At 34.7% G+C, this 17,008-nt stretch overlaps 1 protein-coding gene across 10 annotated transcripts in view; it reads right to left on the bottom strand.

Moving 5' to 3' along the window:
• Positions 1 to 12,986, bottom strand: part of LOC108043769 (heparan sulfate 2-O-sulfotransferase pipe) — a 43,188-nt gene extending 30,202 nt beyond the window's left edge. For 3 of the 10 annotated variants that reach the window (XM_044458270.1, XM_044458269.1, XM_044458273.1), the window contains exon 1: positions 12,684 to 12,983. In XM_044458270.1, the coding sequence (XP_044314205.1) occupies positions 12,684 to 12,772 (89 nt within the window). In that variant the 5' untranslated portion in view covers positions 12,773 to 12,983. Of the gene's footprint in view, positions 1 to 12,683 lie in introns of all 10 variants that reach the window. The other 7 variants (XM_044458272.1, XM_044458271.1, XM_044458275.1 and 4 more) reach the window with 5 other exon arrangements.
• Between the last annotated feature and the right edge of the window lie 4,022 nt (positions 12,987 to 17,008).

The raw sequence follows: 17,008 nt of genomic DNA, 5'->3' as shown, positions 1-17,008 counted from the left end.
CGTTGGATGGAAAGATGTATCTGTGCAAATCGAGCTGCGGCTAAAAGTCAGAGTCACAGTCATGGTCGTTGAATAAAAGTGTCAATCTTGGCCAACAACATCGTCATTATCGCCTTCATCATTACCAGTGGCAAGACAATTTGCTCTTTTGTCTTCAAAAAAAAAAACGTGATTGCTAAAAATTGAATGGAAAGTAACTCACAAATGCGACAGCTGTTTGAAGATTTTGCGCTGGCTTAATATTTGCCCAACATTTTATAGAAAAGCTTTAACATGAAACTCACAGTGACAATCCTTTGTTACGAATGTTGAATGAATGTTTCTAATTTTAAAACTCTGTTTGGCTAATTTGACTTATGAGATTCATTAAATTTATTTTATAAGATTTATAGTTGGTCAATGAAAATATCTGCAAGTAACAAAATTTAAGCAAACAATTTTCCAATTCATTTTACAATTCGATTTGTTTTCATAATATTTGTTTTCCAATCTTTTATACCTGTTTTTATTGTTTTTTTACGGTATAGATGCCATAAATTATACACAAACGAGATTTTAACAACGCATCTTTAAGGATTGTTAATATTATTGTACTAATATAAGTACCCAAATTTAAAGTTATTTCTTGAGTTTTAAAATCCGCCTAGTGCTTAAAAATCATAAAATTAAAATGTCATCCAACCCACTTTAAATTCTCTTTTCCATACCCGTAGCATGTGCATGTCGAATGTAAAGTGAACGAGTGAGGTGAAGCTTCATGTGGCTTAGATTAACGCGGCTTGTAATTAAGTTGTAAAACCTACGTGCGGGCTTTTCAAGTATCTGCCCCACTGAGTTGCCCCTAAATTTTACCTAGTACACACATAAAATGTCCTAAGTACACAACGCATTTGTGGGCGGAGAAGAGTGGAAAACTTGTGGCAAAAATGAAACTGGAAATTCGTTAAGCAAGGCTTTAGTTTTTCTTCTTTTTTAACACTGGGAAAACGGTCAAAATCGGATCACATTTTGTTTTTAACTAATTTATAAAATACACATTTTAATATTTTTTAAATTAATAAGCTAAATTTAAAAATAATGAGGAATTAAATGTTCTAGATCTAGGAAACTATTTTTCAAAAGTATAGTTTTAATTATTTATGTATTTCTAAAATGTAAATTATTTTGGAATTCCTGTGATCGTACTCCCAAAAGTTAAAGTAAATTAAGAACTTTTAAAAAGGTATTAATGATAATCTTAGGGTTTGTGGAAAAATATTTTAAAATTCAGACAATAAATAGAAGTTTTTAGACTTGTTATGTTGACTTTGTTGTCTTCTCCCTGCGTGAAAATGATAATATTTGCTTACTTTAGCGGAAGTATTATTCCATGTGTAAATCTGTTTTGTTTTCACTGCTATGAGATGCTCTTCCCCTTAGCTATTTTTCGAGTTATTCATTCAAATTGGAGGTGTTGCTGCTCGTGCCACCGCGCTACCTGCAACAAATGTCGCTGGCAACATGTTGACGGCGTCCATTAACACACTCCAGTTGTCATTTGTTTTGCAGCCGAGCTAGAATTTGTCCATGGAGACGGAGTGAGCAGAGATGTGTGTTGACAATTAACGAATTTCATATCATGGCCATAAATCTGCCCGGCTTGCTGAAGTGTAGAACGACCATCGGTAAGGAGCGTTTTGCGAGTGTGTTGTGGCCCAAATAGCTTTTGTGGGTCAAATTGTAAACAATTAACTGTTATGGCAACTGATTTCGCCGCGAAGGTTTATTTTTTAATGCGATAATGGAGCAATGAGAGCGGCTGATTTTAGAGGCGGCTAGGCTTGAAGAGCCATCTTAATGGTAATGTACTTTTTCTGTGGTTTTAAGGGTAAATGATTTTAAGTGGATTACTAACAATTTACAATTGCAAAGGTATTAAAATGTCATAATAATTTTAAAACATATTATCATTTCCTTAAATACCCCAAAGTTTTAAATTATTGTTCCAATTGTTAAAATTTGTTTAAGACAATTTATAAATGGTTATATAAATGGTGTATGATATGCTTAAAATATTATTTAACTCAATATTTTTTTGGAATTAACTTAATAGCGATTATCTATTATCATAACTGTTTATTCAGAGGTTTTTCGGGTCTAACGATTTTTAAGCGCATTCGTGTCATTTTTTGTAACTTCTTGAATTTACCATTGAATTTACATTGGGCTATAAGAATTAAAAGTTATACTTTGTAATAATTCATTACTCAAGAAAACAAATAATGAATATATAACTTCGATCATTATAATAACCCAAACAACGAGAACTCGTAAAAATTTTATATTTTTCGCCCATCATTTTTTGTCTATCTAGGAGCCAACTATTTAAGACATAAAACCGAAACCGGGAAAAGACGCCAAAGGGAGACGGGAAGAGCTTTAAGCCTTTCATTTCCCTTTCTTGCTCTTACTTATTTGACTTGCAGCGAATGTTAATAACATTTTGTATCAACAACACCAGCAACAACCAAAATTTACGCACTCGACAACAGAAGCGAACAACGCGGCGGTATTTGTTGCTGTTGCTGTTGTCGTCATCGTTGTCGTTTCCTTTAACGAGCTCGTCCTTGTTGCAACCGGCGCACGTGACACGCCCCCCACCCACCTGCCACGCCCCCTCTGGCAGAGGCAGCCCAATTTCAGGCTGGAACTCTGGCTCCTTGGCCGCCATCTCCGTCTTCGGCTTCGTGGGTGCTTACTTTTACTACTTGACGCTGTCATTTGCGGCATTGCAATTAATTTTTGCCTGCTCTCTGTGTACGTGTGTGCGGAAAGGGGCGGTAAGGACAAAGGGGGAGTGGCACGGGCTACACACGAAAAAGATATCACAAATTGTCATCAGTTTTCCCATAAGAAGTTACATGGCTTTCGCAGGCTCAAAACAAGAATATATATTTTCTGCATTTCTTGAAAAAGAATAAAGACAGTATTTGTTGTTATAAAGATTATAATTTTTAAATTCAACAATTATCTTCTTATTTTTTGACCAAACTTGTAAAATATTTATCATTCTGTATTAAAACCTGATTTATCATAACATCTTTAAAAGAGGGAATTATTATATGTTTTGTAAAAACTATTAAATGTCTGTAATATTTTTAATAAACTCTAACTTACTACTTATTTTAAATGCTTTAAGACAATTATTCTAAATGAGTTTAAAATGTTTTTCATCTAAATAAATATTGTTCCGAATTTGTTCTCCGTGCATTGAATAAGAATATGTGGGCGGTACTGGGCCAACTTGGCACACTAATTTCTGATCTCTGGCTGCTGCAAACAACAACTGCAACCGACTGGAAGGCTAAATAGGGATAAGGTGGCGCCCTTCTAGTTGTCAAACGCTTCTCATTTAACGCCTGCATGGACTACAAAGTGCATTTGGGGAGGGGCGAAATATTGTGTCTTGCGTTGGAAATTCGAGTTAGCTTTTCCGAGCAGCCATCGCCATGGTAAGCATTTGCATTGTTGTCATTATAATACCTGGGACGACTTGCGGCTCGGAAAATTGATATTGACATAGAGAGTTTAAAGATAATTTTCCAAAGACTTAAGGGGCTTAAGTCTATGTAAAGAGAAAAAGAAAATCGAAATGTAATTTGAGATTGAAATTGTTCACGGTTGAAAATGCCCTTTTTTTCAGAGCGATTAAATATAATTGAAGTTTTAATGGGGATGAAGTTTAATCGTTTTGAATACTTAAAATACTTTATTGACTTTTATTATTATATAGAGTTATCTGAAAATAAAAACATTAATAGAAATGGTATTTTGTCTTATTTCAATGAGTTTCCCATAATTGCAAGACCCAAAGCATGGCCTATTAAATTCATTACGGCAAGAAAAACAAGCGTTGCTCATTGGACTACCCAAAGATAGTTAAATCGAAGCCCAGTTTAATTTTCTCTGCTGATTGCAGTGACCTAAGGAAGGAATCCTTTCTCCACGGCAGCTGCACAATCCCCATTGGCCACATTCGCCAATTTGCGTTAACTGAAACCACCTTTTAGACGTGCCCACCTGAAGGGGTGGGAGGGCTCTTAAGTATTAAGTATTTGTATCACTCCTTGACTTTCACATGGCGAACCCGATCCGATTTTCTGCTCATTTGTGATGTAAAAAGAGCGGGCCGCCTGACAGCAACTTGCCATTCAAATTGGTGTCAACCAGTCAACTGGACGCCAAAGAAAGTGGCGCCACAAAATGCACCGAGAAAAATAAGGAAGCCATCTCAATTTGCAGCTTACATTTTTTTTATCATGTACTTGTAGACTAAAAGGATTTTTATTATGCATTTTTGAAACAACATATTGCCATTTTGTGCAATTAAAAGTCGTCTTTTACGGAGGAATACTGATATATGAGATTACATATGCCATTAATTTATTTAATCGCTTAAAATTAAAACGGAATTGATAACAAATGTTGGTAATATTTCTTTCCTGTTTGACTTCTGTTTTCCGTGTCTTTTTCGCCACCGCCCAGGCTGAGATCTGCAACTTTTTTCTCATCCAAAGTCTCAGCCCGAATCCAAGTCACAGTCGCAGTCACAGGCGATGCCAAAAGTAGGTCGCCACCGTCTCGGCAACTTGTTAAACCGGCGACCGATGGAAAAACTTGCTTCGCACATAAAAATCGCAAAGAAAAGGAACAAAAAGCAGCAAAAAACAAAAAATGTATTTGCATCCTGTGGGACATCTTTGACTGAACGAGAGACTAAGCTACATAAAAATTAAGTTTTATTTGTCTGTGCTCTGCGTACTCTTGTTTTTGAAAGAGGATGCGAGTGTGGAATTTAATTAAGCAATTCAATTTCCCCTGCAGATATTTGTCTGACGTGTGTTTGCCTTTGCATTTATGTTAATTGGAAGGCATTGGGATATAGAAAGGATGTAGGTTATTTGCAGCGATTGATTTATCTTCCAAATGATTCTTAGAAATGAGGCATATTTTCTTAAAGTGTTCTAATCAACCAAACAGAAAATTCATTTAATCCAGCTTGCCATTTATTTATTGATCCAAATATAAGAGTGCTCAATATAAGATCCTTAGATTAAGGCAATCATTTTACATTCACTTATAAATTTAAATCAATAAAATTCAAGCTATCGGCACTTACAATTTACATTAGCTTTAAAAAGGGTTTAAAAAAATAAAATTAAAGCTGGAGCCACTTAAATTTTACATTTGTTTTAAAAAGTATTTAATAACAAAATAAAGAGATAATAAAAATTGCTATTGGCTATTGTTTTTTAAGGCATTTTCCATTGCAACACTTCCCCTATCTTTGGAAAAAAATGAAATGAAATAAAATAAAATAATATAAATAATTGTGGTATACATTTTATTATCTAATTAAAATTTAAGTTTTTTTACCCCTCCCATTTATTTATTTAAAATTTTAATAACAAGATGTTCATGTACTCGAAATCGATTTCGAAAACAAAATCCCCTTCAACACTTGTGGCTTGGCTAATTAAAACTATAAACAATGACCGGGAGGGATTACATTTAAGCCATGCCATTATCAAAATCATCAAAATGCAGTCGGACAAAACAAACAAAAGATGTAAACTAAGCAAGCGCCAAAATACACCAACCCTACTCAACTGGCTTTTGTTTGGTGAAAGGCAGGTGAATACCTGCTGCACCTGCCGCAAGTCGAAGGCTTCACCTAATATACAAACATTTGTTCAAGACTGTAAAACAGTGGCCGTGGAAAGTACACGCACAGCATGTGACCCCATCTTTCGGCAGTTATTCCTCACCCGAGTTCAAATACTCGTATGTTCGCCTCGAGAAATGAAATATTTTTGGCCAAAAAAGCCACCCCATGAACCTCCGCCCTTCAGGTGGTAACAAAACGAAATGATAGCAAGATTTATGATTTACGAACATGATGTTCGGTACATGTCCGATAAGCGATCCGAAACGAAGGCATCATTAAAATCAATTTTGATTTGCCAACCTCCTTTCACCGAGTTCCGAGTAACAGCTGCCACATGCCAGGGAAAAGGGGCGAAATTGGATTACAACTCTTATTGGGGGTGTTCAATGGCAGGTTACAACATCCGACATTCATTAGGGATCAATTTAGCTTTCTTTTACAGAGCAATTTAATCGTTAACTCTTTCAGCGACCCGCAATTTAGGATAATCAAATCAATGCTTTAATGACCCATAAAGTTGAAGCTATTGTTGGATTGTAAGCTATCTAAAAATTAGTTAAACATTAAAAATAAAGATTATTTGTATTAATGCTAATAAAAATTAGACCTTGATTGAAAGTTTACAAAGAATCCTTAAGCTATTTGTGATCTTCTCATTTGATCTTAATTGGAAAAAACTAATTGAATGAAGAAACAAATGATTTATAAATGGTTTTATTCAAATAATATTTATTCTATGTTCCCTTGTTGTTCTTTGACCTTATTTCATCATAAATTTCCCCATCTGACACCTTGAAAATCTCATAAAATTAACCATTTTGTTTTCCAGTTACTCAAACACCACAAAACATTAAATATTTGTGGGCCATAATCACTCTAATCTTTCGTCTCAATTGCCATTTAAATCTGGAATGACCACTTCAAGAAAATGCAGCCAAGATTTTTAGTTTTTTCTTCACATACATGTCATGCCTAGGCCAATCCCCCTGGCAATTAAAAGACCGCAGAGAGTGCAATTAAAAAATATTTAATTATAGTAAGGCTCGGGATCCTCCTCGAGAGCTGTGGACCGATTTTCCATTTGCGGCTTAGCCTAAAAGCCAGCGAGAGGCACATGACTTGGCCGGGCTGCTTCATGTGGTCATTACGTCATGATGCAGCTTTTGGAGTGGCACAGCCAAAAGGCAAGACACATACATATACATATATATATTGTGAGAGAGGAAGGCGGAAAATGGGGAAAAACTTGTAAGTCGGGACAGACAAAAACCGCATATTTGTCGTGAGCATTTTGTTACAATTTCAATTTTGGCCTGGTCCATTGTTGGGGGTCGGTTTCTAGAGTCTACTTTTTATATGCTCACGGAATCTTGTAGTTTTATTTTTTTTTCTTATAGGCGTTGCCTTCGCCTTTTTGTTTCGACTACTCGGCTTTGCTTGCATTTGAAAGTGCATTTGTTTCGGTCTTGGCCAATATTTGCCAACTATCAAACTGGTTTATTGCGGTTTTTTTCTAGTTTTCTTAAGAGTTGATGAAATGGCCTTTTATGGTGAGCCAGTTCGACTTCTCAAGTGCAAGGAGTGGAACCGAAAATAAGACATTTGGTCTTTTCACATATCGCTGAAAGTTCTTTGAAGGCTTGACGGCCAGAAAACGAAATTATTCTTTTAAATAAATTTAGTGTATGAAAAAACTTTTAAAGAGTTACAAAATTCCTTTGGAATTCAAAGATAAGTTTCAGATTTATCTGACATTCTTTGAATTTTGTGACAAATTCATATATCTTTCATAGAATTGGATGGATAAATCTAATAATCATAATAGTGAAACCGAAATTTATAAGCCTACATTGCCAATTAACACCAAACATTCTCTAAATGCTTGGCTGCCAGAAAAGTGAAAAGATCCATAAATGCGGCTGCTAATTGCAGTTCAATGCTTTCACTTAATAATGGAGTTTCATCTAAATGGCTGAAAACACCACCCACCTGGGAATTTATCTCTTGGGATCCCAGACATGTCCCACCGTAAAATATTCTGCTCGCCTAAGTAGCTGGCGCCCATAAATCTCCAGCAGTTTGCCGGCTGTAAAAAAAGTGATTTACATACTCGAGGAAGCCCCCAAGTTCGGATCTGAGGCTGAGCGTTAACTCACTTTCGCTATTTGAGAGTGAAGAAGCAGCAAAGAAATTAAATTCAATTTTGCCTCGTCTGCATTTGGCAAACTTAAAAACAAAAACAGCAAAACACTCGCAAGCAAGTAAATACCATTTTTATTTTTTTTTTCACATTTTGGCTCTGTTTCTTATTTAAAGCATTTCGCATGCATATTTGATCAAAAACAATCAAATTTTATGGGAGAGTACAAGAAACACAGCTGGCAAACATCTTGATATGTTTCGGGAAAAACAAAAATTGAAAGGAGGTTTATGTGTTTTTAAATTTGTTGCCATTGCATAATGATAAATTTTATGAAAGTCTTTTTTTCGGGCAAGGAAGTGCTTAAACAAATTAAGGGGAGTATGTTGGGTGAAGTGGTATTAATGAGTTGTGTTCATTGTTATTTTCGGGATGGTGAAAGGGTAATTAGTTGATGACCATCTGGTCAAAAGATGAACAAGTGGAGCTGTGTAAAAAAGTTTGTATGTACAGTTTTGACAAGAAATCCATAATTTTAACAGAAATCTATTAAAAATGTGTAAGCTTTTTGAAACGTATTCCAAATTTCCTTCACCTCTACCTTGATTTTTTCAATGACTTTATCATTTAAAATGTTTTTTTCAATGACTTTGAACTAGCTAATTGCACCTTCCGCTCAACTTCACCTTTTGCCAGCAATTTACACTTTGCTTGGCCAAACACAAACTTGAAACCCGTCAGAAACAAAAAATTCATCATTGTCATCATCACTTGGATGTTACGCATTGCTGGCCACGCCCCCTTTGTCCAAAAGCCCATATTTGTATATCAAGTGAAAGCTATACACATAATTTCCACTTGTCTGTCTACGCCTGTGTATTTTTTTGCACTTGTTTTATTTTTAGCCAAAAAGTGTTGCACATTTTTCACATGATTGTGTTAATCAGCTTTTGCCTTTCTTATACAGTCTATATACTATGCTAAAAATAATGCGAATTGTTTTTTTTTGGTTTTTTGTATTTTTTATTCGTAACCCCGGTCGACATTTGACCGTTTTTACATAATGTAGAAAAACTCTTTCATCTCATTTTTCGTGGGAGAGGGCGTTTGTTTTTGGTATCCACACAGGCATAACCAAAGTTTTTGTTTTTATGACCAACTAATAACAGCCATGTAGTTATAGACTGCTGGTGGGCGTTTGTTGCTTTCTGAAATTGGCCCAGTAAAATTGTTGGTCATCTCTTCTGAAAGGTGCTAAACGGCTGCGGTCATAAATTGCTATAATGTATACAAAACATGTGAATATTTTGTGGGCTTTCACTTGCCAAAAGTTGCGTGCAAAATTATCTGTGAAAAAGGGAGTGATATGTAGGCGGAGGGCCTAGAGTTTCACCTGATCATGCGGGTTAGGTGTGAAGTTTTTGGGAAAACTGTGTAAAGTGCGGGCTTAAATTTTGGCATTGTTGTTCTGCGTACTCTGAAGTGGGTAATGTAATTAATAAATATTTGTATTTATGTGGCTTTTAAATTAATGAAGTATTGGAATAAATGAACAACTAAATTTGTTTGATAGGTAGCTTATAATTGATAGAAGTCAATATAACTTTCAAGATTTTTAGTTTATATAGAAAATAAGTTTAAAATATAAAATGAAATTTAAAAATAATGACGCATTTTACTTATTGGGTTTGCTAGGGGAACTATAATTATTTTTATAAAAGAGAGGAATGCAAAAATATAGCTTTTATAAAGGTATAGAAATTATGAAATTCACTTGAATTATTATTCCTAATATTGATGTATTATTTTTAAGACTTATATGCATAAGTTTATATTTATTTCCAAGAAAGAGAGTTAAATTGCGTTTGAAAGATATGTAATTTTAAAACCATTTTTGGTTTATTATAATTACCATTTTTTAATTTGCCACCCGCCGCAGACGGACAGCAATAATTAACTTTCCCGTGGCCCACCAGCAGCGTGTAAAATTCCCAATATACATCATTTCCATTGCAATAAGACAGACTGAATAAGACAAAACGCCAGACAAAACTCAAAACAAAATAAAGAAAACAAATCACATCACTGAATGCAATTATGCGAGTGTGAGTGACTGCATGTTGTGGCGCCTGAAGAAAGAAAGAAATTGGTAAGAAAGAGAGAGACGCGGAGAAGAAAGACTAAAAAGCCAAAGAGCCAGCCAAAACTCTCTTCGTATAAGCCCGGCTTGAATCAGCTCTCTGCCACTTTTTTCCCACTTGACCCGCTTTTGGGGCGTTCTAAATAATTTCTGTCACGCTTCGGATTGCAATGAAAATAAAAGTACATTTTGTATTAGGTAAGCCCTAATCTATATGGAAAACAAATCGGAAAACGTAATTTATGCTAATTCACGCGAAAGTATGGCATAACTGCATTTGATTCTACTTATTGGGCGATTAATTGTGTTTGGCTTTATAATATCGATTTTGACAGGTTTTTATCAATTGAGTGCAACGAACTCATTTTCTCCGTATGCTTATTTATCGCGTGCCTGGTTAATGAAGCTGCCAAACATCTGTCGGAGAGTTATTTAAGCAAAACCAATTAATTTAATTAATTAATATCAATTTGGAAATGGACAAAAGAGTTGTGCAAATAACAACGCACCAATACGGCTGGGAAAATTTTTTCGTTTTTCTCTCCAGGATAATAAATTCCTCTTGCAATAAATCATATCCTTGTTTAAATATTTGGATAAATTTATTGTGCAAATGGTAAGAGATTGTCTTTTCGCTAAATCGTCTGGGCAATCGGAAATGGATAAAAAATAAATATTTACCTGATTGATTGACAGACTGACTGAGTGACCGACTGATTGACTGAGAGTTTTCAGCTGCATGAAATTGTCAAAACAAGCGTGAAATTTATGCTACTGCAAGCGGTAATCATGCAAAGTACATATCTACATTTAAATCATGTGTTTAATTAATGCCAGTAATTCATACAATAAATGTAATAATTTGTTCAGCAAATAAACGGGATACGGGGCAGGGGTAATGATAATGAAAAGGGGCTTATGAGCGAAAAGAAGTTTAATTGAGTTTAATATAAAGTAAATAAAGGATTCACTTGGTAAGCATTAAATGTAGAGTTGGTACTCAAAAAAAGACAAAGTGAAAAGAATTTTAGATATACATTAAAATAGTAAAAAATTAAAAATGATAAAGGATATATATCATCAATAAAGTGCGCGTGAAATATTTTTTCAATTACCTGCTGTAAAAGCCATTACTTAAAATATTTTTACCATTTTTTAGACCTTTATGCAAATATTTGTTAGCCATGACACTAGCTCGCTTTACTTTACTTTAATGAAAAGCAAATTCTCACACCCTTTTTAAAACATGAACAAAAGCTGAAAAAATGGTTTCCCAAAAGCCAATTAGTCCATAACATGTGTAGTCGGTCTATCATTAGTTTACATCTCGACGCACTCGTTGCAACAAATTTTGGCCATACAAATGAAAAAAAGAGCGAGCATTTCACAATAGCGGACGCAGTGGCTCAGATCTCTGGCCTAAACACCTTTTAATGGCCAAAATTGTTATGGGCGGCCGTAGAAACCGCCGTCCGTCGACCATCAACATCGACTAATGAGCGGGCAGCCAAGTCAGCGGACTCTTAACTTTTATCTGAACTGAACTGAGCCGAGTTGGGTTCTGTAAAAGGCCAGAACAAACACTGAAAAATGTATGCCCACACAATGCAGCACAAGGGGAGCAGTGGTAAGACACAGCTCTTTGGGCTACTTGAAATAGTTGAAGTTGAGCTTCGGTTTTTGTGGTTTTCCGTCTTTTCATCTCTGTAAACTGGCCCCAAGGTGCTACACCAAATGAATTATGAGAAGAATTGAAAATAAAAACAGCAATAAAAAAATTATAACCGAGACTTCAGCTTTTAAACTAGAGCAATTGAAAAATAACTTCAGCTGCTGTACAATTGCACATAGAACATTTTTATACATTTTTAAAATAAGTAATTAAACTCAAACAGGATTTATTTACTAGAAATACTTGGTATGTTTTTTTTTGGGAAATGGCTCAGTTTGTTAAATGATTTCTGTATCTCTTACAATTGAAATAGATTTCAATTAAATTTTATAAATTATACCAGGTACATTTTTTTTTTATTATAAGGCATCAATTAGCCATAATATTAAAAATTAAAAACTAAAATAATAATTCCCATTTAAAATGTTATTTTCAGTAATTATATAAATAAAACTGTTCTTTTTATAATTATATAGTTAATTTCCTCCATTTTTTAACGAATCTCAAGAAGTTATTGATATTTAATAACTCCTATTATTTGAAGAATTGTGATATAGAAGTACAGAAGTTAGAAGTACAGAACTCCCAAGCAATTCAGTAGTTATTTTTTTCCATGTGTAGCAATTGCTGCATTTAATTTACTTGCTGGCAGTACTTAAAGTCCGACAAGAATATTTGAATTGTTTTTGCCAGCAATTGAAGTTTTTATTTAATTATATTTATCAAATGCGGCGACCCTGAAATGTCTTTCACTTCTTAGACAGCTGCGAAAAACGGAAAGTTAAACGCTTTTTATGGAGAATCGAGAGCAAAGTCTTTTTTAATCTTCAGCCGTTGAGGCGAACGCAATCTTCGATCGACCAACTCAATTCTCAGGCTATTCAATGGCAATTATGACCGGTTTTCAATTAAACTGAAACTGGAACTCAATTGCATTTCCTCTTTGAAACCCATTTCATTCTCGAGTGAAAGAAATCTTTTCTCCTCTGTTTTTTTTTTTGTATCTTGGATAGATCACACTTACCGCTTGGGATACGGTATGCGCCGATATTTGAAGGCATTTTCCACATCGCGCAGTTTCATTTTGTATGAACGTTCGGCGTTCAAAGACATCCAAGAATGAGAATTACACAAAAAACACAATCGCTTGAGATCTTTTTTTTAACGGAGACCTTTCTTGGGCGAAAGAATTTTCCGGTCAGCACTTGAGTTCACTCCGATGCACAAAGAGTTATGGATATTTAGAGATATAGACGTCCGAACAGCTCGGCGATCGCGGCTTGACTGAATGTTCCTGGGGGCACTTGGCCGCCTTTTTGGCCAACTTTAAGACGTCGGCAGCGGCTTACTGCTGTTTGCTTTTACCATTTTCTTCTGGGCACACTATCGCTCTCTTCGCCTCTGTTTATTCGCTCTTGTCGACTCTCTTTGTCCGGGGATCGGCTGAATTTGTGGACGTGACTGTAGCCCATTTGTCTGTGGTAACATTTTTATTATTACCCGACTTCTGACATTAATCTACTTAAACATATTTATCTAGGTCGTTCAAACAGCAGTGTCACATTGTTCACATTGTTCTTCGCGCAAGGAATCTAATATTGGGCACTTGTCTAAATATCCCTTATTGAAACAGTTGACTTCCACAACCTTAATAATAAATTAATGTGTTAACCAAAAAAGAAATATTTTTTTGTGTGATCCACACACCACGTTGGCAAAGAAAACTAAATAACTAGAAGATCAGTTTAGCTTGTTTTAATATTTTTTTTAGAGGAAGATACTTAGAATTAAAAACAGGTTTATCTTTGAACTTCTGCCCCCTAATAAGCAACCGAAAAGTTGACCTTCCCACTTTTGTAATTTCCATCGATTAATTTCTGCCAATAAAAGATTCTTCTCCATTTTGTAGTTTCTCGCATCGTTCGTTTGCCAACTCTGGATCTATGTATAATTTTGCCGGAGCCAATTTTAAAATTTCTATAAGACTTGGGTTCCGTCAGTCTCCACATTTGCCTTCCACAAAGCTCAATGACCCTCATTCAACTCTAGAAACAGTGGGTAATATAAGTTTGATGGTAGATTTTACAAAATTTGGTAAAATGTTTATTTGGAAAGTTACTAAAATTCTTTCTTAAGCGAATTGTACTTGAATCATTTTTCTATAGTTTTTATAGTCAATTTAAATAAAGATCATCAATAAGAGTTCGCATTTATTTACTAAGAGTTTGTTCTAATAAAATAAAAGCGATGTTTTTATGTGGCACACATACTTATTTTTCCCACTGTAGCTTACTTGTCCACTGACTGGCGTCAGACGGCTGCCAGATTTAAGCGTTTACCCACAACTATCTGCCTAGGCCGACATTTTTTTAAAATGACAAAAAACTGATTGTTTAAACTTACTAACCTTTTTTTATTTCAGCAACAAGTTGAAAATTCGTGTAAATTTCTCGATAACACTGGCAAAAAATGGAAAAATGCAAGCCTCAACATAAAAACCGACAATATATGATAATAATATTAAACAAAAACAATGAATGGATTCGACAAGCCGATGGTTTAATACTCTCATACTAAAAAACGATTATTTCCACAAAAATTTGAAAATCGGTCGAAAAACAATTTTTTTTTAAATAAACTTGAAAACCCTGATCAAAACCTAGGAAAATAATGTTCAAATATTGGGATAGCTCGTGGATGTATTTTAAAAATTCTTCATCGATTGGCATTCCCATCTGAAAAATTTTAGTTTTTGGCAATTTTCGAAAAAAATTGATGATGTGCGCTATTAACTTCTGAAAAAATTATAGTACTCTCTGCAAGGGTATAAAAAATGTGTTGGCGGCACATGCCTTTATTTTATACTGTAATAATTTAAGTAAGTTTTGTAATTAGCGCAAGAAAGCAAATAGGATTGAAAAATGAAAAGTGAGTTGCTGAAAAGTTATTGAGGATTGCATCCGATGATTGTTCAAATCAATTGAGATAAATGAGCATTCCGAATGATCTGACTCTTTCTTCGATTTCAAAACATGAAAGCTGATGAGTTGTCCGACTGTCAGTTTACGGGTTAAGTTTATCAGCTGTCCACTTGTGGTTAGCTTTATCTTTGGCCCGATGTTATTGTTTTTTTCTGCTGCCAACAGCTCGATTGTGCTGAGCTGGCCACTCAATTGTAAACAACTGCAATTGGCCCTAGGTGCAAATTTAAATGGGCGACTGTGTGTGTTTGTGGCAGGTGTGCGTATATATTATATTTGGCCGCTTTTTGAGTGTATATTTTACACAGCGAGGGCGTCCAGGATAGTTGGCTTAAAAATATAGTAAATTAAATTATAAATCAATAATAATAGCTTATAAATTCAGCAAAATTCTATAAAAATAATTTTATGATTTAGATAAGCAAACATTAATTTTCCATAACTTTCATGAAAGTATACCTTATATTAAATTATAATTTTTATTTTTAAACATTAGTTATCATTTAACAAAAATTGTACATATTTTATTATTAATATTAATATTTTTAGCTTGGAGTGTTACAATCAAGTTCTCAACATAATTATGATAATAAGACTGTTCTGTATGTAAAAGAAAAAAACGTTAAGATGATCTTTGAACCAAACCAGTTTTTAAATAGAGAATATATGTTTGATTTTGTGGTTTCACTGTATATATTATTTTGTTATTTGAATACTTACCTTAGTGCCAAACCTTTTTCAACTCCTTATGAAAACTTCTTGGCCACATCTCGTTAGCATTTTCCGTGCTTTCTGTCGCCCACGCTTATCAAAGCCATTTTGGCCAAGTCCAGGGGCCAGCTTTGCCAGGACCAGAAACAGAGCTCCCGGCCGTAAACACAGAGTCGCAGAACAGGGGGAATCTGGGGTATATGGAGCACACAACACGAGCACCGGGCTCGGTGGCTTATGTTTTATGCGGGTTAACGTTGGGTGGCCCAAACCAAAAACCCAATCCCAATTTCAGCCGGTGAGAACCCACGCCTGAAGCAGCCGGCTTGGCTTTAACACCATCTCGTTCGATGTTCCGAATTTGCGAGGATGTCCACCGCCGGTTGCCCGGATGCGGGCAATCAAAATCTGTGGCCTACTTGACTCCCAGCTATTTGGACACGATTTTGAGTTTGCCTTAGTTTGGCCAACGGTTTTCCCCCAAGCGTCAAACGGAACAGTTGGCATTCAAGCCACAATTGCCCCCCAATCACCCACCCACCCATTCATCCTAATAAACACAGGTGCTCCGTTTTCAATTTCATTTTTTTCTTCAGTTTTATTTTTGCTTAAAGTTCTTTGTTTTTTTTTTGTTTTAATTGTCTTTGTTTTTAAATACTCGTTTCATCTATTTGATTCAGTGCGTCATTATTTTAAGGTTTTTCTTTTTCATATACGTATAATATCTCTATATAAATTATTTGGTTTAGTTTTATTTATTATACAAGTGAAACTTACGCTATCAAACGGCGAAAAAAAAATATGGGGAATTCCAAAATTAAACAAAAGACGTGATCTCCTTTCTCCTACTTCATTTCGTTTTTTATTTTGAGTTTTTTAATTAAATATGCGTAGACTGTACGCAGTTTGACTATTTACACAGCTGTCTGTATTTTATTATTATTTACCATCTCGCGCAGAGCTATCTTTTCTTTTTCGTCTACTTTGTGTTCGAACGTTTCAAATAAATTACATGCAATGTTTTATGCGCGGTCATAATTCAATTTCTTCGTTCGCCCCCGTTTTTTATTTGTATTTTATCTTTGAATTCTACTTTAAACACAGTTGGCACAGAAATTTCCATAGTTTGGTTTGGTTGAGAGAAGGAACTGAACCGAACTGATGACTGAGATGTGAGTTTTTGTGTGTGACAATGGTGGCCAACAAAGTAGTGGCAGCTTGGATCGAGATCCAAATCCAGCTGGTCTTAAAGCTACTTATTTAAATGCACTGCCAACCATATTTGTAATATTTTGCTTTTTTCCTCAATTGCCGGCAGCGAAAATGCATTTTTTGGCCTATGCGCCACTTTTAATTAATTTAATTTGTTTTCGTTTTTATATATTTTTCAGTATTATTTTATTCCTTATATGAATGCTCGTAAAATATCCTATATGTGTGGTGTGGTATGTGTCTGGAAATAATAATTCTTTGTTTTTTATTAAATTGTACAAAGTGCGTTTCGTTATTTTTTTCTTTCATTTTTGGCTATAAATATTTAGGTTATTTGCTATCAAAAAATGCCAACCGAAAATGTTTGATTTAATTTATGTATATATATTTCCTTTTACTTTTTTATGCCGACTAAATCATATATATATATTTTTTTTTACACACA

This window comes from Drosophila rhopaloa, unplaced genomic scaffold (assembly GCF_018152115.1).
Source record: "Drosophila rhopaloa isolate 14029-0021.01 unplaced genomic scaffold, ASM1815211v1 contig_163, whole genome shotgun sequence".
Lineage (NCBI taxonomy): Eukaryota > Metazoa > Arthropoda > Insecta > Diptera > Drosophilidae > Drosophila > Drosophila rhopaloa.
This window is presented reverse-complemented; position numbering and strand designations above follow the sequence as displayed.